The sequence below is a fragment of the Balaenoptera acutorostrata genome, chromosome 10 (genome assembly GCF_949987535.1).
Source record: "Balaenoptera acutorostrata chromosome 10, mBalAcu1.1, whole genome shotgun sequence".
NCBI lineage: Eukaryota > Metazoa > Chordata > Mammalia > Artiodactyla > Balaenopteridae > Balaenoptera > Balaenoptera acutorostrata.
Window position 1 is genome coordinate 42,442,054 of NC_080073.1, and position 24,092 is coordinate 42,466,145.

The 24,092-nt window shown below is 46.7% G+C and overlaps 1 protein-coding gene across 2 annotated transcripts in view; it reads right to left on the reverse strand.

The window, feature by feature from the left end:
• Positions 1 to 3,012: 3,012 nt before the first annotated feature.
• The window catches only part of LIMD1 (LIM domain containing 1), an 83,088-nt gene continuing 62,008 nt past the window's right edge, over positions 3,013 to 24,092 (reverse strand). For both annotated transcript variants that reach the window (XM_057554656.1, XM_057554655.1), the window contains 6 exons: positions 14,361 to 14,428; positions 11,737 to 11,799; positions 7,713 to 7,843; positions 6,388 to 6,439; positions 5,803 to 5,871; positions 3,013 to 4,652 (listed from right to left, as the gene is read on the reverse strand). In XM_057554656.1, the coding sequence (XP_057410639.1) occupies positions 4,515 to 4,652; positions 5,803 to 5,871; positions 6,388 to 6,439; positions 7,713 to 7,843; positions 11,737 to 11,799; positions 14,361 to 14,428 (521 nt within the window). In that variant the 3' untranslated portion in view covers positions 3,013 to 4,514. The remainder of the gene's footprint in view (positions 4,653 to 5,802; positions 5,872 to 6,387; positions 6,440 to 7,712; positions 7,844 to 11,736; positions 11,800 to 14,360; positions 14,429 to 24,092) is intronic.

Here is a 24,092-nt window from a genome sequence, read left to right on the forward strand (position 1 = left end):
GTGTCCTTTGTCTCTGACCCAGGAGTCTTATAACTTCTGCCAGGATCCACAAAACCATGGCATGCTAGCTTATTAGCTTGCCAGTAGGATAAAATCTGAGACCCTACACAGTTTCAACGCCCGAATATTCCTTTAAGAATCCAGAGCTCTCAGACATAAAAAAGAATGAAATAATGCCATTTGCAGCTACATGGATGGACCTAGAGATTATCATACTGAGTAAGGCAGAAAGAGAAATGACAAATATCATATGATATCACTTTTATGTGGAATCTAAACTATGACACAAATGAACTTATCTACGAAACAGAAACAGACTCACAGACATAGTGGACAGACTTGTGGTTGCCAAGGGGCAAGGGGGCGGGGGAGAGTTGGACTGGGAGGTTGGGATTAGCAGATGCAAACTATTACATACAGAATGGATAAACAACAAGGTCCTACTGTATAGCACAGGGGACTATATTCAATGTCCTGTGCTCAACCATAATGGAAAAGAAAGAAAGAAAACAAAAAGAATCCAGAGCTCTAAAAGACCAAATCCCGTTAGCAAAAAGCCCCATCTGCGTACTCCATACACACAAAAGAAGACCCAGTAAACATGATTATGTTGGAGATCACTTTAATAGTCTACAAATTAAGGCAGTTTTATTGTCATGATATTTGGAATAATTTTATAGTAACAGTAAATTTTTGAATAATTTTATAGTAATGATATTTTGGATAATTTTATAGTAACAATATTCTGAATAATTTTATAGTAACAGTAAAATTTTGAATAATTTTACAGGAACAATATTTTGAACCAATTAAAGTAAAAGAAGAGACACAGGGGAAAATAATTTCCCTGCAGAGTGAAACTTTCATACACTATATAGAAATTTCCCACATCTGTCCAGTTCTGGCTCAGAACAATTGATAGCTAACACATCTTCCTCATCTTTTTCCTACTGCTTTTAAAAGTTACTTCCAATAGTAACTGGGAAATTAGGACTCATTCCTGGCACAAAGGAGAATACAAAGCACTTGGTTTCCTGGTCGACAGTTTTAACAAGTGCATCAAACAACAATGGTTTGGGGTCAAGTCTTGCACACATTCTTTGCAAGGGCACTAGCAGCCATCATAGCTCTCATACTTTCACACATGTGGGAAACGGCACACAAAAACAGCCTGCAAAGGAGTGTGAATTCCAGATCATTCTCTCAAATTCTAACATTTCTGTTTTTCATCTTGGGTAACTCAAGTCCACTGAAACAAGGTGATGGCAGCACTTGAAAGCAATCAGAACTCCTTGATAATCCCACCGGCCACCCAGGACACAGTGGCACAACCTCAGTGGACTCAGCCGAAAGAGGCTTTCGCTCAAGCACTAACCACAGAGAAATAGAAAGTCCTGAGTCCTGCCGCCACGTGCAGGCAATGACCCAACAGGACTCAATGCCCTTCTGTGTGAAAAATGAACAAATTACTCTCTACTCAACCACAGATGGGAGGATAATGTCAGAGAGAGGATCCTGCTATGACAGGCGAAACTGCATTCCTGGCTTTTCTCAGATCACTCAGGCCGTTTTTGAATGACTCTAGCTGGGGGGAAGAAATGACAAGAAAAAACTAGAGGGCAAAGTGAGGCAAGGGAGAAGGCTGGAGGCTGGCTTTGGCGTCTGGAATCAGGCCATAATTCTTGTTTATCTAAAGCCCAAGAGTCATCTAGGGAACTCAAGATAAGGCTATCTGCTCTACCTTTTAAAACAAACTTATTCATCCTCGTCTACGAAGTGCTTGTGTGTTCTTTCTACATGCCTATAAATACAACCCCATTATAGCTCTATTTGGCTAATAATTTATAGAAAGTTTAAAATACCAGGTAAGTGGGCATCTATTCATGGCTTTTTTGCAAGGGCCTGAGGAGGAGACAAAACTGGTAGGAGATTCCTACCCAGTACCCTCTCCAGGGACACTGACAGTAAGAGAAGTCGCTGCTCAGATTTCTAGGGTGTCTAGAAATTCTCTTATTGTTCTTCTTCAGCAGTATAAAATATTTGCTGAGATATCAAAATTACATCAAGGCCACTTTAAAAATTTCATTTAAAAAATGAATCAGATTTTTAAACTACAGTTATGCCTTGAACAACTTAAGGGTTAATCCTCATAACTTATAGTCGGCCGTCCGTAACCATGGTCCCTCTGCAGCGTGGATTCAACTAACCACAGATCTCGTGTAGTACTGACTGCAGTCTTTACTACTGAAAAATATCCACATATAGATGGACCCATGCAGTTCAAACCCGTGCTGTTCAAGGCTCAACTGTTACCCACTTTGCAAACAAATCCCTGCTACTTCTGATGGGGCTCCAAGGCAGCTTTCCTTCTTCTGCTTGACTTGATGAGTGGAGCAAAGGTGTGTCATCAAGGCCAGAAATAATCCTAGGTTGGCAGAGACAGGTTGAGACATACCGGCTGGCTCCATCTGCCCACCAGCCTTGCCAAGGCTGAGCTGGATGGTGTGCTGGGAAGGGGGGGGGGGGGGGAACCCCAGGGTTCACCTCCCCAGCCCCCTGGATTTTTAGCCCTCCTGAAAACATTCATGGGTTTTTAGGAGGCTCAGCCTGTGAAGAGGAACCAATAGAATCACACAGCTTGGGCTGAAGTAACATCTGGCCGAAGGATTCCAGCAGAATGAATTTAACGAAAATGGAAAAGACAGTCCATAGTGCCATTTCTGTGCTTCTTACAGGCAACTGCTACCAAACGAGTCAAAGCGTGGTCTACAAGTAGAACTGGGCCCAGTGAATAGTCTGTGAGTCCCTTGTGCCTTTGGGTTCCACTGATGCCCTCAGAGGCCCCAGCCACCCAATCCCCTCCCTCTGGATATGAGGTGAGGCGGCAGAGAGCAAGCAGATGCCAGCCGCCATGCTCCCAGCCTGGCTGGCAGTGGTGAGATGGCCCCTGCCCTCCTGCGACAAGGCCCGGGGTCCCTCCCCGTGGGCTGAGAAGCCAAATGCTAGCCAATCTTTTTCTCACACTTTCTTCTCATTGACATACCCAGGGGTATTGACCTCTGGCCTCAGCAGTGTGACACACAGGGCACATTTTGCCTCTTCAGAGCAGAGGTGGCCTGGAAATCCTGCCAGTAGGTGGCCCTCCCTTAGCCCTTGCCATCCCGGGGAGCCAGCATGATGAAATGCGTAAGGCAGGAGCACCCAGTATCAATCAGATCTATTCCCAGCTGAACTTTAGTTAAGATTACAGTGCCCGGACCCACTGGTCTGACCTGGGTGAAGCCGGAGGTTCCTAACACACACTGGCTGAGTCCAGTGTGATGGCCAAATTCCTCCTTAATCTGAAGCTCTTATCTGTGAGGTATTTTTTGTGTGTGGGAGACTGAAAGTAGAGGGAAACAATTTTTACAGAAAGAAAAAGAAAAAAAAAAAAAACAGACAAAAGCAGTGTACCTTATACTGGTTTCTTCAAGCATAATGCCTGAATTGGCAAGAGAGAAACCTGTGAAATTAATATCATAACTTATGCTCAGGCACTCTCTCCCAGGCTGGCTTTGAGAGCTTACACACAAAAACTCTCCTCATTAATAAGGGGTCAGGTCTCAGCATGTGGGCACACATCCCCAAAGTCCATTGTTAAAGAAGCGAAAATAGGCATAAGAGGATCCCCACAAAAGATCCCGAGACCAGCCTGTGCAGGGGGAACTCTGAAGTCCCAGATTCTTGAGAGCTCCAGAGGAAAAAAAGCACAACAGGCGGGCAAAAGAGGCCTGGCGCCTGCACCAAGTTCTCATCCCAAAGCACACTTTCCTTCCTAGAACAGGATCAATCCTCCTTCAGGCCGCCAGCTGCCTTTAAAGGAGTGACAATTTCCAGGGGCACACAGAATGCTATCAGGCCACAGGGAGAAAACCCCATCTCACTTATTTCACACCTTGGCTCTGCTTTACCAAGTGAATTCTTCCTAAGATACAAAGCACACGTTAGAGCATCCCTCTTGCAATGATGCAATTAAAATTTGCAGCCATTCTACAGAAGAACTGAAGCTCTGGAGTGGAAGGAAATCTTAAATTATGGTGTGTGTGGGGCGGGGGAGGGGTTGGGAGGGGGTGTTTGGGTGCAGGTATTTTCCGAAGGGGAGGGAAAGGATTGAACATATCGGCAGCTGAAATCTCTCTTCAGTGCAAACCTTTCCCACTGAAGTGTGAACTCTTCCCAGAGGGGACAGGAAGGTTCATTCAGTCACACTAATGAGATCTCCTGTCACATGCCACGCTTGCTGGGGCTTCTTCCTGAGTAATCTGATGAGGGTGTGGCAGCAGTGAAAGGCACTTGGAAAATACATAATCCCAGACCAGCAGGGATCCCCTCCTTGTTTAAAGGAAAGGCACCTGCCTCCCCTCCCCTCCCCCGCCCCCAATCCCTCCCCAGAGGTGACAGGAATTAACCCGAGGACTTCTCATGGTGCAACCCTGGCTCCTCCTCCCCACCGTGAGGTCTGCAGGAGGCTCTGGCTAGAAGTGGTGCTGGTGAAGGGCTGTGGATGAGTGACCCTTCTCCAGCCTCTTGATGTGGCAGGAGTGACAGAACAGGTGGTCCTCCAGGGGGTAGCAGCGGTGACCATCTTCATCATTGAGCTCCAGACCGCAGTCCTGGGGTGAGGCAAAAATATCCAGTGGTGACGAAACAAAACAAAACAAGACTGCAAGAGTGACACAAAGGCCACACACAGTCCCGTAAAACCAGCAGAGGGCGCTGTGTGATTCTTTCCGGGCAAAAAAAATGCCGGTGCAGAGACACGCAGCTCCAGCCCAGTGAGGGTCTGGACTGTACTGTCCAACACTGGCCACATGAAGCTCTCCGGCACTTGGAATGGGGCTGGTCAGAAATGAGATGTCTTGTCAGTGCAAACACACACACCAGATTTCCAAAACTTAGGACAGAAAAAGGATGTAAAATATCTCAGGAAAAATGTTTTCTCTCAACTGCATGTTGAAGCGATAACATTTTGGATATATTGGGTTGAATAAAAGCACAGTTGAGCAAGTGTCTTTACCTTTTTTTCCAGCACCTGCGGTACCAACCGACAGTGATGCCCACCTATTTCTTCAATGCTGGCAGTGGGATCAAGCTATATGTCACCCACACTCGTTCTCCCTACCCACAGCATCACAAAATAAATCTCCTTCCTTTGGTGAATCCACTTAATTCTGGCTGAAATTCTACCAGCACTTAACGCGTTTGCACCCTTCACAACCTCTGGCTCTCCTGACAGTCATGGGGCACCAGTGGCTCCTTCAGCCTGGGGTGTGACACAACAGAGAAGGGACAGATGGGCCCCACCAGCCTTTACACCAACCAGCGACATGCCTGTTTCCAAGGGGGCGTTTCTTCATGATTTTCAGGGCTTGGTTGAAAAAGGGGTTCCCGGCAGATAGAACAGACTACAAGCTGGAGGGGAAGGAGTCTATTCTTCAAATCACACACCTGCCTGACAATCTGGCCCCCCAAAAGGACCTGAAACCCACACCCCCCGTGACCCTCCCACTCTGTGGCTTCAGGGAGAGCAGCTGTGACGGGCTCAGGGCTTGGTGGTTACAAACATGGAGAAAACAGTAAAGACTTTTATGCATCTTCTCCAACCTCCCTCCCCCCACCACCAAATCAGGCTTCACCCCACTTCTTCCACCAGCTCTGGAGGGCAGCCCCTTGCCCACATCCTGCCTCCGTCAGCCTGTGATGCTTTCCTCTTGGACTTCTAGGATAGGCTTTGGGGGCCTCGTAGGGCGGGGGGGGGCCTACCTCGCAGTGGTAACACGCCACGTGGTAGTCTCTGTCCATGGACACGACTCGGATGGTCTCGTCTGAGCCCTGGACCAAAGGAAAGCAAGAAGCAGAGGCTAGCTTGGGGGCCATCGGGTTCCGCGGCCAGGAGAGTGGGGGAGGGTTCTGGGGTAGCAAGTAGGCGGCCTTAGGAGAAGAGCAGGAATCCGTAGTGGATACTAACACCAGCAGAAAAAAGGACACGTACAGGAGATGAGAGGAAGTGAGAGGGATGCAGCTCTACCATCTGGAATGTCAGAGTCAACAGCGAAAAAACCACCTACTTGGTCTTGTTCATCTGCTCATCATCTAATCTGGGAGTTAGTATCAAGTCAGAGAACTTGACCCAATTACAGGGACAAACAGGGCATAAGAAGGACACTGGGCTAGGGAAGGCAGCTAGTGAGAAAGGGGCTTCTTGGTGAGGACACCATTTATCTCAGAGTTGAGATTTTAGAAGGATTTTTAAAGAGGTATAAGGACAGGACACAGATCTTGTAAATGACCCAGGGAGATATTCATCTCTTGGAAGACCCCAGGAGCGGAGTTGAAAAAGCATCTTACCTCAGGTGGAAGGATGGGAAGGCCACAGGCTGCACACTTGGGGGCCAACACCCTGGCGGGAGAAGCAAAGAAGCAGTGAAGGGCATATTGAGGTGTTTCTGGGAGACTTGTGCCTGGAGCCTTCCTCGCTGGCCCGGCCCTGCCGCCCACCCGTCACTCTTCACGTGAATCCCTCTAGCTCGTCTATAAAGACAGACCCGGCACACTCCTGGGACTATTGCTTCGGGATTGTTCCCCAGCGGTTAACAAGTGCATTTGCCCCCTCTCACTCTGCTAGGGCTGGAGGCTGACCTGTTTACCCCCCTCACGGTGCCTCACACAGGCCCAGGCAAACTGAGGGTGGTGGACACCAGCCCTGAATCGGGGCCTTTTTTTTTTTTTTTTTTAAAGGATTTTCTTATTTATTTATTTATTATTTTTGGCTGTGTTGGGTCTTCGGTTCGTGCGAGGGCTTTCTCCAGTTGCGGCAAGCGGGGGCCACTCTTCATCGCGGTGCGGGGACCGCTCTTCATCGCGGTGCGCGGGCCTTTCTCTATCGCGGCCCCTCCCGTCGCGGGGCACAGGCTCCAGACGCGCAGGCTCAGCAATTGTGGCTCACGGGCCCAGCTGCTCCGTGGCATGTGGGATCTTCCCAGACCAGGGCTCGAACCCGTGTCCCCTGCATTAGCAGGCAGATTCTCAACCACTGCGCCACCAGGGAAGCCCGGGCCTTTTTTTTTTTAAAGATTTTTTATTTATTGATTGATTGATTGCTATGTTGGGTCTTCATTTCTGTGCTAGGGCTTTCTCCAGTTGCGGCGAGCGGGGGCCACTCTTCATCACAGTGCGCAGGCCTCTCACTGTTGTGGCCTCTCTTGTTGCGGAGCACAGGCTCCAGACGTGCAGGCTCAGTAGTTGTGGCTCACGGGCCCAGTTGCTCCACGGCATGTGGGATCTTCCCAGACCAGGGCTCGAACCCGTGTCCCCTGCATTGGCAAGCAGAGTCTCAACCACTGCGCCACCAGGGAAGCCCCTGAATCGGGGCCTTTTGAAGTTTGGTAAGGCTGGAACCACAGGGCTTGGCACATTCCTCCGGAGGCCTAGCCAGGCACCTGATTATAGGTTTTTTGGTCCTGTTTTTCCAGTAAACATAATTCTTTAACCAGTTCCTGTCTGCACGGGCATCCGCTGACCCCCGAGGCCCGTGCTACACCCCTCAAAACCACTGCACGTTCGCTGCACTGTCGACAACAGTGCAAGCAGCCTGCAGACGTGCCTCAGCAGGTCCCCACCCTCCACCCTGCTGAGTTTCAGCCAGTGTGGCTTACACAAGTGGCTCTCCTTACTTGTGGTAATCCCGGACACAGTAGATCTTGTTCTCTGAGTCCACAGTGAAGGGTACCCCGTCCAGACACTCATTACAGATGACACAGCGGAAGCAGCCGGGGTGGTAGGACTTCCCCAGGGCCTGAAGGATCTGGGGGTGCAAAGGAAGAGGTCAGGACTCAGCAGGAATTATAGGGAAGGAAGTGCCAGCGGAAGGGAGAGACACATCAGGCCGAGGGTCCATATGAGCAACTGCCACCCTCATCCCAGTTTCACTTGGACCAAGTCAAGAGATGATGGGGGCAGGAAAGGCTAACCTAGTTACAGGTATAAGTAGGAGGAAACAAAATGGGATCCTTCTCCTGCACTTCATAAACCTCCAGAAGGGAGGGTTCTCTATCAAAAAACATGATTCTCTGCAGGAAATGATGCAAAGCAGGGCCATGAAAGGTTCCACCTCAGATTTGGGAAGCAGCAAGTACATGGAAAGATTAAAGGAAACTCCACAAGGAAATGGAAGAGCTTGGGAAAAACCTCTTAACTTCTCCTTCCTGGGTGCCCCTACTAAGCAGCTTTGACTCTGCAGTGATAATCCAGAAGCCCCGTGACTCAGCCCCGGATTATCTCAAATCCAATTGTAAGTAAAGCCTCTTTGTTGCTGCTGCTTTTAAACACAGTGAGGAGAAAGCCCCATGCACCTTCTTCCTCTCGGCATCGCTTGATCTGGATGTGACTGATAACCTGGAACTGTAAGAGGCCATCCTGAAACCAGAACAGAACCTAGACGCGGAGGGTGGGAGAGAGAAGAGAGGGAAAGAACGTCCTGTCTATGGTGGTGTCAGTGAGTCACCAAATTAACTCACCATGGAACTGCCTCCCTCCAAACCTCTTAGGTGAGATAAAACACTTTTTCCTATTAAGTCAGTGGTTCTCAAAGTATGGTCCCTGCACCTACAGCATCAGCAACCCTTGGGAACTTGTTTACAATGCACATTCTTGGGCCCTATCCCAGCAATGGGTGTTTTAATAAAGTGATTCTGATGTATGCTAAAGTTTGAGAAACACTGGTTTGAGTTGAGTCTGGGCTTTCTGTAATCTGCAGTTGAAAGCATCTCTGATGACTCAGTAGCAGATTCATTTCTGCGATTACCTGAGCCATGAAACTTAGCACAAACAACAGAACTACGGAATCAACACCAGCGAGCCTGCACCAAAACACCGTAGGCAAGGAGTGTACAGAATGGTCATGAGCATCCCTGAGTGGGGCCACACGGAAAGCCTTCCGACAGGCAGAAGGAAGGGGACTTGGAACCAAGGAGAACCTTGGCAGAGCATCGTAAGTCCCATGGGAAAGCCATGCTGTGTTCTGGCCATGCCACACCTCACACGCTGCAGCCGGGGGGCACCGGGAGGACGTCGTGCTAGCCCAGCTCTCCTCTGAAAGCACAGCTTTCAAGCTTCCTCATCCCCTCTGGGATTTCAGGCTCCACAAGCTGCCAAAGTAGGAAGAACAACCGGCTGGGCTTCAGAGTCCCCTTGGCAATCTGGACCTTGGAATGCACTTGGCCCCCAGACTAATGCTGTCTTGGCAGAAAGAGACCCTTAAATTAATTTAACCCACACTGTGCCAGAAGTATGGTAGGATAAAGATACCATTTTGCTGCATTCTGACTAGGTGTAATAATTTTTTTCATGTGGGAAAATGCCCAGTTCCAACCTCCAAGCCCGGAGTATTCCCCTCTACTAACAAAGATGGAGCAGAGACAGACAATTTACACCAAGAGTTGCACAACTGAATTCTGCTGGAGAACCAAGAATGGTAACTGAAGGAACCTTTCTCTGTATTATTATAATTCTTGGTGGCAATTAAGGGTTCTATTTTTAAAAATAAGTGTCACTACCAGTCATTCACTGAAAGTTGTCAAGTCTGAGAGGAGTGTGACCTCATGTTATCCCATGAGGTAGAGATGGTCTCCAAAATTCAGTTCCCCACTTCCCTTGAGTTGGGATTGGCCTTGTGACTTTCTTAGATCAACAGAATGAGGAAGAAATGATGTTCTGAGATTTTAAAGTCAAGGATGTAAGAAAATTGGCAGCTGCTACTTCCTCTCTCTCGCTGAAAGGAAGTCCAGGCTAGACTACTGAGTAAGATTAGTAGCCACGGGGAGAGAGGCCTGGAGGGTGAGAGATCATCTTGTGCCATCAGCTGAACACAGCTGAGTCAGTGACCCCAGCTAATGCCACATGGAGCAGAAGAATCGCCCTGCAGAGCCTTGACCTAATTCCTGACCCATGGAATCATGATAAATAATACATCACTGTTGTTTTAAACCACTAAGTTTTGGGGTGGCTTGTCATGTAGTAATAGATAAATGAAATACCTTGAGGCCCAAAGAAGGCTTAGGATACCCACAGATAAGAACAGTGTATAGTCATGTTCATAAATTTGGATACTGTTGGCCTCATATGTATGTGGTGGGTTTGTCAGAAGGGCTCTAAAATCAAGGACAAAATCTGCTAAAGAAATGGAGCCCTGTGGAGTTGGGCAGGCACTTGGGGAAGGTAGGGGTGAGGGTGTGTGGTTTCCTCCTGCCTCCCCTGGTGGAATGGGTGGAGGGCCACATTCCTAGGGAGGCCTTAGCCGCTTATCAGGACACCGCTCACAGGGCCAAGCTGTGCTGTGCGGTGTCAGAGCCTGGACGGCAGCAGGGTCTGTTCACAAACAGGGACAGCTCTGGTTCACTGTTTTATACCTGTCAGCATAAAACCAGCAGAAATGAGTGTTTATGTCCGCCAAAGACATGCATAAGAGCGTTCACAGCAACTTATTCATAAATTGCCAAAAACTGAAAAACACCCAAATCCCCATCTGCAGGAGAATGGATAAATAAAGGGTGCTATATCCATACAATGGAATTCTACTTAGCAATGAGAATAAATGAACTACCAACACAGACAACAACATGGATGAATCTCAAAAACATTTTTCTAAGTGAGAAAAGGCTGACCCAAAGGAATCTATACTATATGAATCCACCTGTATGAAGTTCCAGGACCAGCCTGGGGCAATAGAGGTCAGAATAGTGGGTATCTTTGTGAGAGAGGGTCTTTCTGGATGTTGAAAATGTTCTATACCTTGATCTGTGTGGTGTTTACACATAGGTATATACATATATAAAAATTCATTCAGCTGTACACTTAAGATGCACGCCCTCTGAGTTGTTTCTCTATAAAAAAAGGTAAACAAACAAACAAACAAAAACAATGACTAGCAATTCCCTTCTCCAGAATGGAATTAATGGCTCAGCTTAGAGAGGGATTTATCTCTTTCAACTAATAGAATGTTATATAACGATTTTCTCTGACCAATATATTAAAGAAATTCGATAGGGCTGTTCTCCAATGGTGAGCAATTTGATCCCTGAGAAAAATAAGAACTCTGTATTCATTAACCTCACAACCTTACCCTAAAAGGAGGCCAGGAAGGAAGAACTGTCCTCGCTCAAAAGATAAAGGCACTGAGGCCCAGGACAAGCTCAGAGAGCCATGGCTGAGCGAGGAACGGAATGGATAAAACCTGCTCCCTGTTTTGCTATCTCAGAACTAACAACGGGCCCCCAGACCTCATCTTAGGAAATGATCAAGCCGGGAAGAACATGGGGGAAAAACAACTGTGTTATCTGACGTTCTGCACCCAATTCCAAAGTAGCTGAGATGTCTGCAGCTCCGTTTGGCATCTCACCTGGGATGCCACAAGGATCACGGAAAATCAGAGGGAGGCCAATGTGACATGAACAGCCCAAAGGAGAGAGTGCCAGCAGCAATGACATCATGTGGATTGGATGGCGAAGGATGCTAATTCCAGTAAAAGCCAAATGCGGGTGCCACTACAGCAGGCAAGCAAGCATGGGGTCTTCTTTTAATAAAACCAGATGTAGCCACAAATCAAGGTAGGAAACACTGTTCTCAATTATTAATTTCTTTTTTCTCTGAATGCCTCCCCCTCCCACCATGCTATTATCTGGTTCGGCTGCCCCTACTCACCATGTCCATGATCAGATGTCCACAAAGAAAACACCTGTCAGCAGACTGCTGGAAACCAGAGTACTGCAGTGGAAAGAGAAAAGAAAGTTAAACTCAGGCAGGGCAGAGGAATCTTGCTACTTCCCTGCCAGTCATGAGGAACACAAGGAATTTCTCAGAAAGATGTGTCACTCCACACAGGATCTGTCATGTCCCCGTGGACAACAGTGTGATGAATCACGGAATATCCTCTGCCACAAAAGCCATTACAAATGCTAATACCACTCGCCTTCAACAGCTGCACCCACGCACCCATGACACGCCAGGCTCTGCATGAGAGGCTGCGCAGAGAGAGGCGTCAGTCTCTCATCCGGTGGTTCTCAAAACGGAGTTCCCTGGCATCACCTGGGAACTTGTGAGAAGCGCAAATTCTTCAGCTCCACCCCAGACCTACTAAACTGGAAACTCAGGGGGTGGGGCCTGGCCATCTTGAGTTTTCACAAGCCCTTCAGGGGATTCTGATGTACACTCAAGTTTGAGACCATCACTCTAATTTTCAAAACAATTCTGCAAGGTATATATTACACCGTTTCTCAAACGGAAGCAAAGGGAAGCTCCGAAAGGTTAAGTGACCTTCTCATGGTCACACAGCCTGTAAGGGGTAAGGATGGGATTCAAATTCAAGTCTGGGTCTGGTTAAAAAGCCAATGCCTTTTACAATTAGCTTCAAAGAAACTGCATAAATATTATTTACCTTACCTTACCAAAACACACACACACACACACACACACACACACACACACACACACACACACACACAGCTCTAGTCTTGAAAGAAACGAGGAACTCACCTCAGAAAACAGACTAGATACTACACACTGGAAGATACTAGAAGCTTACATATTGCAAACACAACTTAATAAGGGAAATGTAATGGAAAGGAAAGTGGAAAAGAAAAGGGAAATTTTCTGCAACTCTACACCACATAGTGTGGGGTTTTGCTGCCCAGCACTTCCTCCTGATTCTAGGGGTAACAGTTCTTTATTTTCTATTGGGATCCAGCCCCATTCCCCATCCTGTGGTCCTGTGATTCCCGTGGGGCTGACCCCATGGTGGGATCCAAGGCAAGGCACTGGCTCAGACCTGGCCAATCAGAGCCTCGCAGTCATCCAGCACCCAAGACTTTGCCCAGGGGTGGGCACCTGGCCCACCAAGAGCCCATGAGACTCCAGGAGCAGGACAGGCACTTGGCCCATCAGACGTGAGACGGGGAGACGGGGAGACGGGGAGACGGGGAGACGGGGAGACGGGGAGACGGGGAGACGGGGAGACGGGGAGACGGGGAGACGGGGAGACGGGGAGACGGTCAACTCTGGTGTGCCACCATCTGACTGGCAAACACGCGGCGCCGGAGACTGAAGTGAGCACGTGGAGGAGGTGATTCCTGAGGGCTCGCAGGAAGCTATTTCCTTGGGTTTGCTTGGCTGTTGCCGGCAAACACGAGTCATAATGAGTCAACCCACACATCCACGGAGAAGCTGGCCCCGAGCCATCTCTGGGTCTCACGTGGGTCGTCCCACTGACCACGCAGCGCTCCATGCCTGGCCCTGTGTTAGGGTCTGAAGGTGTAAAGGTGAAGCAGCATGTTCCTCCCTGCCTAGGAAGTTACGGTCAAGTCAGGGAAAGACTTGTAAACAGACACGCGGTGCGCTGACCACTGGCAAGCCCGGGGCAGCAGCAGCACACAGGAGGGGAGATCCACTGTGAGGCGGGGGAACATGAAGGCCGTCGGGTGACCTGGGCAAACGAAGGGTGGAGACATTCCAAACAGGGGACCCAGCGCAAGCTAAGGCGCACAGGATGGGGCCATGGCGTGCAGAGAACGGCAAGCCACAGAGTGAGTGAGATGGGAGGCTGCCCAGACCGCAGACAGCTCCTGCGCATGCTCTGAACCCTGGATCCCGGGCCTGGGCAGTGACACAGCACAGCAGTGAGGGGGCGGCGGAGCCATGCTGACATCACGAGCCACACAGGCTCACCAGGCCCCATGCTTGGCCACACCCTAGTAGGAGAGACAGGAAACAGGAGGGGTAGAGGAGGAACCTAGGACACTGTTCTCAGAGATAAGGTCCCAGGCAAGGGGACTTTTCTGCTTCAGGTGACTCTCAAGTACAGTGGGAGGGGCTGGTGGATGGGCTGGGGACAACCCTGGGGACTGTCTGATGGGCAGGGAGATTGTGAACAGCTGGCCTCAGAGTTCAGACGTGGGAGTCACTGGCACATGGACAGACTTTCAGTGCGTGGGAGAGGCAGGCAGGATGAGAAGTAAGGGGGCCCAGGTCCCAGACTGAGAGTTAAGAGCTGGGTGGAGTAGGCAGAAATGGGCAAAGCACAAGAGGACAGGCTGAGCGACCCCAAAGTCCCTGAAAAGCACAAAGCTCTGCAGTTTGTCATTTGCCTGGGAACGTGGGCCACCCCATGCTTCTGCAGAAGGAAAGTCAGGACCCCTTTCTCCAGCAGTGCAGCTTCCAGATGGCACTAGGGACCACAGAGAGAAACCATCTTCTTCTGCTTTAGCCCAGCTTCTCTGCACGCTCCCCGCCTGACTCAGGGCAAGGAGGGGGAGCTTGGGTGACAAACTCACCAGGAAGTCTTCCTCACAAAACACTTTGCCGTTGACAAAATAAAAGGCTTTTCCTCTCAGTTTCCGGCCTAAGGAAAAAACACAAAGGGGGGGTAAAAAGAAAATGTTAATATGCAGTGAAAAAAGAGAAAAGAAAGGCAAAATCTTTTAAAGCAGAAATAATCATGCCAAAAAATGCCAATTATCGATAACAGCTTCTGGTTCCTGAAAGCTGCTGTGGTCCTTGGTAACAGGTAGACTCAGGCCAGAAGACAGGGTCCCCTGGTGGTTGCTGCCTGGCAGACTGACTTGGGAATCATCCTACACCCACTTCTCGCACCTCGTCTCTGCTGAGAAAGAAGCCAGCGAGACACCGGGTGACCAGATGGCAGAGGTATCCACATGTGGGGACACCAGGCAACAGTCTCCTGTGACGCTGCCGTTTCCCACAGACATCGGGCGTCATCACCTTTGACATGTTCTCCAGGGGAGGCTGGTGACAACCTATCAGGAAATTCCTTACAAATTGGTCAGCTCTTATCTTCCTTACTTTCACATCTATTTTCACCTGAACGACAGAAAACACACACTGTTGAAAAGATGATGATTTTTCCTATTTTCTCTTGATCTCAATGGGGTGGGTGGGAGTGGGAAAAATTCTAAGCACCCTGAGTCCTTAGATGTAACTTTAGTTTCCATAGAGCTAGGACACTGACAAGAATAGCACACTGTATCAATTCCTTGGATCCCTTATGAAAAAACACAATGGGCCACCTGTTCGAGGTAAGCGGGAGCATCTTTGTGGGAGACCCTGGATCTGTATCCAGCAGCAAACCCAGATCTGAGAATACCTCCAGGGCCACGCACAAATCACACCCAACAGACTCCGTGGAAGTTTCAAAAACTGAATGAATTCTAAACACTAGTGGAATCAAGCTCCTTAGGCCTAAAGTCACCTGAAACCAAAATCACTGATGTCGAAAACATTAACGGTGCTTGAGACACAGAGAAGTCCCCTCCATACACAATGGGTGTCCTTGCCTGTGACGCCCCAGAGCAGGCAAAGAGGACAAGGTAATGAGGGAGAGGTTGCTGATGAAGACTCATCGGAGCTCAGAGAGGACTTTGAAAGCATCAATGTAGGGGAAAAGCCACAAAAAGAAATAAATGAAACTACAATAGCAAAAAACTCCAGATGGACTAAAGACCTCAGTGTGAAAAACAAAAGCTATTTCAAGCAAATACAGGCAACTGTCTTTGACTTTAGCACGGTAAGGATTTCCACTCACTGACCATCCACTTGCCTGCCTCTATACTAAGCTTAACAGGAAGGCCCTGACCTTCTCCTGACCTCATCAGACCCTTTGCGGGGCGTTAGTTGCTGCCAGATTTACTGTTATCTCAATGTCTCCCCAACCCTCTGATGGGTTCCTCTAGAACGTTTTAATGCTCTGAGCATGTGCTACATTCCCTGAGGACGTAACTGTAATTTCAACTCAGCCTCAGACTAAGAGGTGTTGGTAACAGCCTAACCAAGGGAAGGGCAATAAATGGAATAAAAGGAAAGGCAAGTCAGGGATCAGAAGATGGCTACAACATACAACATGGCATTAGTATCTAAAACATACAAAGAATATTAATAATCCTAAGAAAAAGACAAGCAACCCAATGGGGAAAAAGATCAAAGGAAGGTGTAGAGAAGAGAAGACTGTTATTGAATCCAAGCTCATGCTGCTTGCCCCACGACAGGCCAATACATGGAGAGATGAGTCGTTGGGACAAGGAATAGCGACTTTATTCGGAAAGCCAGTAGACCAAGAAGATGGTAAACTTCTATTCCAAAGAACCATCGTGCCTGAGTTAGAATTCAGGCTCTTTTATACTAAAGGGGAGGGAGTAAAGCCGAACATTTCCTGGTTCCAGTCAGCCTCCAGAGGGGGACGCAGCCATGCATGGGTGGGCCTGGTCAGGATGTTTCCTGTGAGCTAAACAAAGGTATTTTAGCTTAATGCGCATTACCTGGGAGCCAGGGTTCCCAGAGATGGGCCATTATGTATACTTTAAGCTTAAAGGCAACATGCCTTTAGGGATTACCTTGTAATAGAATACAAAGGTTCTTCCCTATTACAAAACCTGTTAAACTCTAGGCAACAACCATTGAAAAAGATGTTCAATCCCACCACCAATCAGCGCAAGCAAATTAAAACCACAATGAGAAGATAACTCATCCCTAGATGGGCAAAAATCACCAAGTCTGACAACTCCCTGTCTTGGCGAAGTTGTGAGACAAAAGGGGGACCCTTTCACACCGCTGGTGGGAATGTCGATTGGCTTGACCACTTTGGGAAGAATTGGCAAGAGCCAGTTGAGCTGAAAATTGACATTACCCACAACACACTGCTAGGGACACCCCTTGAGAAGATCCCCCAGTGTGCAGAAGGAGGTGCATGTATGGATTTTCACTGCAGGGCTGAAATGAAAACTGAGAAACCCAGAGCATCTTCAGTGTTCACCAATATGGAAAAATTGATAAATACATTGAGGAAGAATTTAGAGTTATATTCAATGGATGCGATACTACACAGCAATCAAAATGAATGAACTAGGTCTGTATGTATCATTATGAATTGAACTGAAAATCCTCATATACAAATGAGGAAAACTGTTCAACGATGCATTATTATGAGAGAGTGTATATGTCAGTTACATACACAAAACTAGTCCTAAATATTGTCTATTGATACTTGTATATGTGGTAATAGTATAAAAGCTGGGATTGGAAGGATCCATACACTCAATTCAAAATAGTACCTGCCCTGGGGAAGGGGGAAATGGGACGGGAGGGGGAACCAACATGATTCCAATTTATCTGTAATATTCTTCCTTTATTAAAAATAAGCCAAAATGACAACATATAAATGTTTGTGCATTCTGGGTGGTACGTAAATAAGGGTTATTTCCTATGGTACTTTCTTGTAGCTTTTTTCTTGTTGTTTTTAAACTGCACACACACATCTTCTTTAGGTGAAACACTCTAAACCAAAAGGCAAACGACATGCTAGAAAAAGCACCTGTACTATATGACAAACAGAACTTAATCCCAATATGCAAATTACTCAATTAACAGCCCAATATTTTAAAACTGGGCAAAGAATGGGGGGAAAATGACAAAAGTAGTATGAATGACCAATGAATATAAAAGAATCCTTAACTTTTCTCAAATTTTTTTATAACTGCAAACTAAAATAGTATACCAAGCTTTGTCTATCCAATTAGCAAAGGCTAAAAAGAATGACAGTGTTAGTAATGACATTGACAGACTGACACTCTCCACTCTGCAAGGAAAAGCAGAAACTGAAACAAGCTTTTTAAGACAAATTTAATATTAAATTTCAAAAGAATTTAGAAAGTTTGGATTATTGTGACCCAAAAATTCTACTGCAGGAATTTATTCCAAGGAAATAATCAAATTGTTTAAAGGATCTTCATCTCAGCATCATTTATAACAGCTTACAAAAAAATGAGTGTCGGGCTTCCCTGGTGGCACAGTGGTTAAGAATCCGCCTGCCAATGCAGGGGACACCGGTTCGAACCCTGGTCCAGGAAGATTCCCACATGCCGTGGAGCAACTAAGCCCGTGCAGCACAGCTACTGAGCCTGCGCTCTAGAGCCCACGAGCCACAACTACTGAGCCCGTGTGCCACAACTACTGAAGCCTGCGTGCCTAGAGCCCATGCTCCACAACAAGAGAAGCCACTGCAATGAGAAGCCCGTGCACTGCAAGGAAGAGTAGCCCCTGCTCTCAGCAACTAGAGAAAGCCCGCGTGCAGAAACAAAGACCCAACGCAGCCAAAAATAAAATAAATAATAAATAAATTTTTTAAAAAATGAGTGTCAACCAAATATCTAATTCTTATCAGATAAATTATGTACTATTACGAAGCCATATTAAAGAATGTGTTTCTGACAGGAAGAGGAGAGTGAAGAGAAAAAAAAAAAGATTGTTTTCCAAAAATATTTAGTGGAGAAATATTTAAAATACTGCAAAATGGGGTTAAAAACATCTGTGTGTGTGTGCGTGTGTGTACACAGACATGGATATACATACACACTTATATGCTCATACACAGTCATTATCTCTGAGTAAAGGAAATGGTGATGTTATTAGTTTTTTTCTGCAATGATTATGTATATTATTTTTATTGCCTGAAACAAACTTTAATGGAGTGAGAGGGTGTGAATGGCAATGGGGCATATGTTAGAAGTCTTGAGTTCTCCAAACTTTCCCTCCTGTCCTCACCTCAAAGTTGTTCTAGGAAGTTCTCATTCTAGAACCTTCACAAGCATTTCCCAACTAAACTAGGGTAACAAGAATGAGTACCTACAGCTCAGTGATTTCAGGGTTCACTAACAGAACCCTCTGACAGCCATGGAAGTTAAACTTAATTACTTTACTGACTTACAAATTTCCCCTCTATAAAAAGACTCCACAGGACTCAGAGTTTTAGAAAGGAAAATGAAAACTAACTAGAGTATCCTTTCTGCCTTGTGTCCCCGCCAGGCTCGGGGTGAGTGCTTAAGTCCTGCTTCCAGTCCCTCCCTGGCAGCCAAGGCAACAAGGACACAAACAGCCCACCCTAAGAGGAGAGCAATCCTCACACCGTCTGGCTGCAAGTCCGTGGAGCGCCGTTACTCTGCTGCCCTCTTCTGGGATGTCCCACTGGGAAGAGCGGGTTCTGATGAGAGGAAGGGAAGCGAGGCTGCAGCTACTGAGGACGCCACTAGAGGGAGCGAGGAGGCCGCCTGGAAACGCACAGGACTTCCCAGAGAGAGGTGAGGCTTCTGAGGCAAGACGTGGAGAACGCCCCGCTCTGGCTCCTGGAACAGGGTCAGGGAAGTTCTAAAGGATCTAAGCAGGAATTAGCTTTTTGATTTAATAGAGGGTAGATCACCTCTGTTCCAAAAATCACAGAGGAAAATCATCACACGTGCAAAAGTGTCCAACCCTCCAGCACTGTAAGAAACACAAAAGTAAACAAGAGCTTTTCCCACTTATGATAACAACAAAGATTTTTTTAAACAGTCATATTCATTTGTGATGGCTGTCAGTGCATATTTCTGTAAGCTATAGAGGAGAGTGTAAAATGATTAACTCACCCTGGAGAGGAAACTTTAAAATGTTTATCTCTGACTCAATTGGGCTGTCTGGGACTTAGCTTAGGGAAAGAATCGGAAATGTGAATAAATGTTTACTTAGATCCAAATTGGCAGCCTTAGAGAAATGATCACATAAAACAGAACACATTTAAATGTAATATGTAGCCATTTAAAATACCAGTCAAATAAGTGTTTCATTGGTATTGGAAAATGCTTATACTATAGAAGGATACTCGAATTACATTAGTAAGTGAAAAAAGCAAGCTAGATAACTATATTTATAGTACAATTCCATTTCAGTAACCTATACCCATACACACACACCACTGATATGAAAAAAAAAACTGGAAGACTGTATATTAAAACTAATAGTGGTTAGCACTGGCTGACGGTGTTACAGGGAAATTTCACTTCCTATTTTATAATTTTCTTTTTAAAACTTATCTAATACCATATAGCACTGACAGGTTGTATTAAAGGGAAATTTCACTTACCACTTTATATTTTTCAATATTTAAAATTTTTTTCTAGTATTTAGTACACTGGAAGATGGTATCAGAGAAATTTCACCTTCTGCTTCATACATTTCTAGATTAAAGTTTTCTGGAATTATGTATCCATAATCTGAGAAACAATACTTTCTTCTTAATTTTTAAAAGAAAACTCTTACGTAATAATGTGAAAAGTTAAAAAAAAAAAAAAAGTAAGATTCAACTACGTAAAGAAGAAATTCAAAGAAAAAAAGACTGGAAAGTAAATCTGTCCAAGAATGACAGTGCCTCTGAGACATACATGGTATCTGTAGGATGTGGGGTGGGGGGGTGTTAGCTAGTTGTTTGCTTCTTTATACTCTCCTACACATCCCCAAACTTTTAATAATGAACAGGTATCACTTTGATCATCATTTTAAAAAGTGCCCAACTGGCTAGGCAAATCCTCTTTTTTTTTTGGCCACGCGGCTTGAGGGATCTTAGTTCCCTGACTAGGCATCGAACCCAGGCCCTCCGCAGTGAAAGTGCCGAGATCTAACCACTGGACCTCCAGGGAACTCCCTAGACAAATCCTTTTGCTGCCAGGCCCCAGAGCTGAGGAGTCCCATGTCCAGACCCCAGAGGCCAGGGGAGGGCTCAGAGGTTGCATCTGCATTTCCTTTATTACCAAAAAAAGAAAAAATATTTAGGACTCCGCCACAGTCCTGAGAAGGTGGGGACTTCCTCTGCTCTGAAGGACTCAAACTCCAGTTTTCACTAAAGTTTTAAAAGACCCCCTGCGTTTAGAAACTGGCTCCCACACCCATATTTAGTTTGCATTTTGTCAGAGTGAGAGAAAAAAATTAACATCTGTTGATTGCCTTCTATGTTTCAAGTACTATATTTAGAACTTTCATATACTAAAAAAAGTTTTAAAGGTGTCTGAAAACACTGCCACACATATCACTGTATCATTAGCCCCCTTTCTGTCCACACCTGCCACATGCCTTTCACAGAGACGTTTCACAAACCACTCCGTGTCACCTACTCTAGGATTCAGCCAGCGTGGAAAGGGTTCACCTAAGAATTAGGCAGAAATAGAATCCGTCACGTGTCAACATCACGGAGCAGTGCAAAGATGCAGGAATTGCTTACTCTTGGGAATCACTGGAAGTGACACCCAGGGTTGCTCCCAGCTCTCTGGGTTTCCTCTTCTCTTCATAAAAACACCATACTTATAAGTTAAACGTTATCATCTCCATTTCATAAATTCCAAGGCTCAGAGAGGCTCGCCCAGGCAGTAAGTGGGCAGGTTGGAAGCCAGGTTGTCTGACGCTGACGTGCGAGCTTGTTCCATTGTGCCATGAGCCCGCCCGCACTATTTAATGCTTGCTGAGTGCACACCTCCACGTGGATTCCAGTTTCTCTCTTCCTACCAGGGAACGGAGAAGGGCATTTTCATTTTTTAAAGCACTTTCTATGTACTGGGCACTTTACCTACGTTGTATCTCTTTGTCTTGACAATTCTGTAAAAATCCTCCGCGATGGCACCCATGTGGCTATAACATGACTGGTGACTGGCCCCCATCTTCTACCACAGACACATTGAGTGACAGTGAGGCCAGGCAGAAAACAGCAAGCAAACTCATCTTGAGAAGCAGGGAGGCAGAGAGAAGGTATCCTCCCATATGAATCACTCCAGATCTAGCCAATGAAACAGAAACCAATGAACCTGGAAATTCCTGGAATCACGGCCACTGTCCTGAAAGTTCCAATCAAGCGCAGGACCCAGAACCGCCCTCGTTGACAAATAAGCTAGAGCAGCCAACTACCACTAGGCGGCGCCAGACCACAGCCAGGACAGGGACAGGCGGGAACAGCACAACCAGCTGAGAATTCCAGGCTGGCGGATGTTGGAGGTTGGCGGGGGTCATTTCGTTAATCCTGCAATCATGTGACCCCACGCTTTAAGCAGTTTAACTCCACTTATCGCATTATATGCAGGTTTACTGAGCCTTCGTTTTGCAGATGGGGAAACAAAAGCTAAGGCGGTCAGGCAAACTCGGCTGTGTGTCTGAAGCTAAGCAGAAGAGCTGGGATTTGCACCCAGGTCTCACTAATGCTAAGTCAACACTCTCCCCATCACAATATACTATCCCTTTGTCCCGGAACAAGTATTTCTCAGACCGTGGGAGGGGAAGAAGGTGGATTCTTGACCTTCCTAATCACACCTCTTCCCCACGCGACTCCCTTGAGTGGTGACAAATCACTGTCCTCACACTTCCTATGGTGGCGCATACTTGGAGCCAGCTGTGCCGTGCCAGAGCTCATACACACCAGAAGATAAGACAATGGTCGAGGTGTGAACACCAGAAAATTCAGCCAGCGGTCCTCAAACTTTAGCGTGCTTCAGCACCACCTGGTGGGTTTGCTAAAACACAGATTTCTGGCCCCTCCCCAGAGATTCTGATTTAGTAGGTCTGGGAAGGGCCTGAGGATTTGCCTTTCTGATGAGTTCCCGGGTGATGCTGGCTGTGCTGGTCCAGGGACCACACTTGGAGAACCACAGAGTCAGGCTGTGCCTCAGGACTGTCTCTGAAGCAGCATCTCCACTTGAAGAGATTCATCTTGTTCAAACAAAAGTGCTAAAACCTAGACCATCCCTATAACGATTAGCATCAAACATAAAGCTGTTGAGAGGCAGGGTGTGTCCGGGTTACGTCTTTATAACTCTAGTTTCAGAATCATCCTGCTTCTAGCAGAGGAAGTCCCTGAAATGGGAAACGGATAGTGATATGCACAAGAAAACTATATCAAATAAAGAGCTTTTCCACAGCTTTAGAATATAGTACTCAAAGTTGCTCTTTATTTTCGAATCACCACGACAGTTTATAAAATATTCACTAATAAATGTACAGACGCATCAAGAACCCGTTCCAGAAAGTCACTTCCCATAGATGGAGTGAATGAATATTTTATATATGCCTTCAGGGGCACCTTCAGATGAAAACAGAAAAATGTGGATAAAGTCAGTGTAGCTTGGTGAAGAAAACAGCGGTTGAGGATGATGACACAAAGAGAGGTTGGCCATTTAATGTGACAAATAAAACTAAACTTGCAATACTCACCATTCTCCCTTGTTTCTAGAAATAGAACCAAATCATCTATTCTGGAAAAGTAATTGGCCCTTAGCTGTAAGACTTTACCGCAAATTTCAGTTTCTAAAATATCTCCCTAAAAAGTAAAAATGCAAGGTTTTCCCAACAATGAAGATACTTCCTGAGAAAAGTAAAAGCTAGCAATTGTTTAGATCATGGTTTTATTGCACCATTCCAACTGGTAACTTCTACCTGTGCTGTCCACAGTGGCTACCAGCCCATAGGTGGCTATTGATATGTAACTGAATTAATTAAAATAAAATAACATTAAAAATTCAGTTCCGGGACTTCCCTGGTGGTCCAGTGGTAAAGAATCCGCCTTCCAATGCAGGGGACACAGGTTCGATCCCTGGTCAGGGAACTAAGATCCCACACGTCACGGGGCAACTAAGCCCGCGCGCCACAACTACAGAGCCCACGCGCCCTGGAGCCTGCGCACCACAACTAGAGAAGAGAAAAAACCCGCGTGCCACAACGAAGAGCCCGCGTGCTCCAACTAAGACCCGAGGCAGCTAATAAATAAATAAATAATAAATAGATCTTAAAAAGAAAAAAGTCAGTTCAACTTGAACAAGCACATTTCAAGTCCCTGAAAGCCACTTGTGCTCAGGGCAGCTACGGAACACTTGCGTCATCCACAAAGGTCTACCGGATCTACTTCTTCAAACAGCTTTTTCCAGAATAGGATAACTGTTAGAAGGTATTGCTAACAACAAAGCAACAGAAAGAAACCAACCAAATTGGTTCGGCTCCAGTGAACAGATCAACCTGGATTCCACAGGCTCACCTTGCCCCAGTGGGATGAGGAACAGGAAGAAAGAGGAAAGTGGAAAAGCACTCAGGCTGGGGTCCGTGGCTTTGCTACTTCCCAAGGGAGAGGCTGGCTGGGCACCTAAACCCCTGGGTTCCTCCATAGAGGGTGCTGAGGAGAGGACAAAATCAGGGATCACAGTGGGGCCCAGCACAGC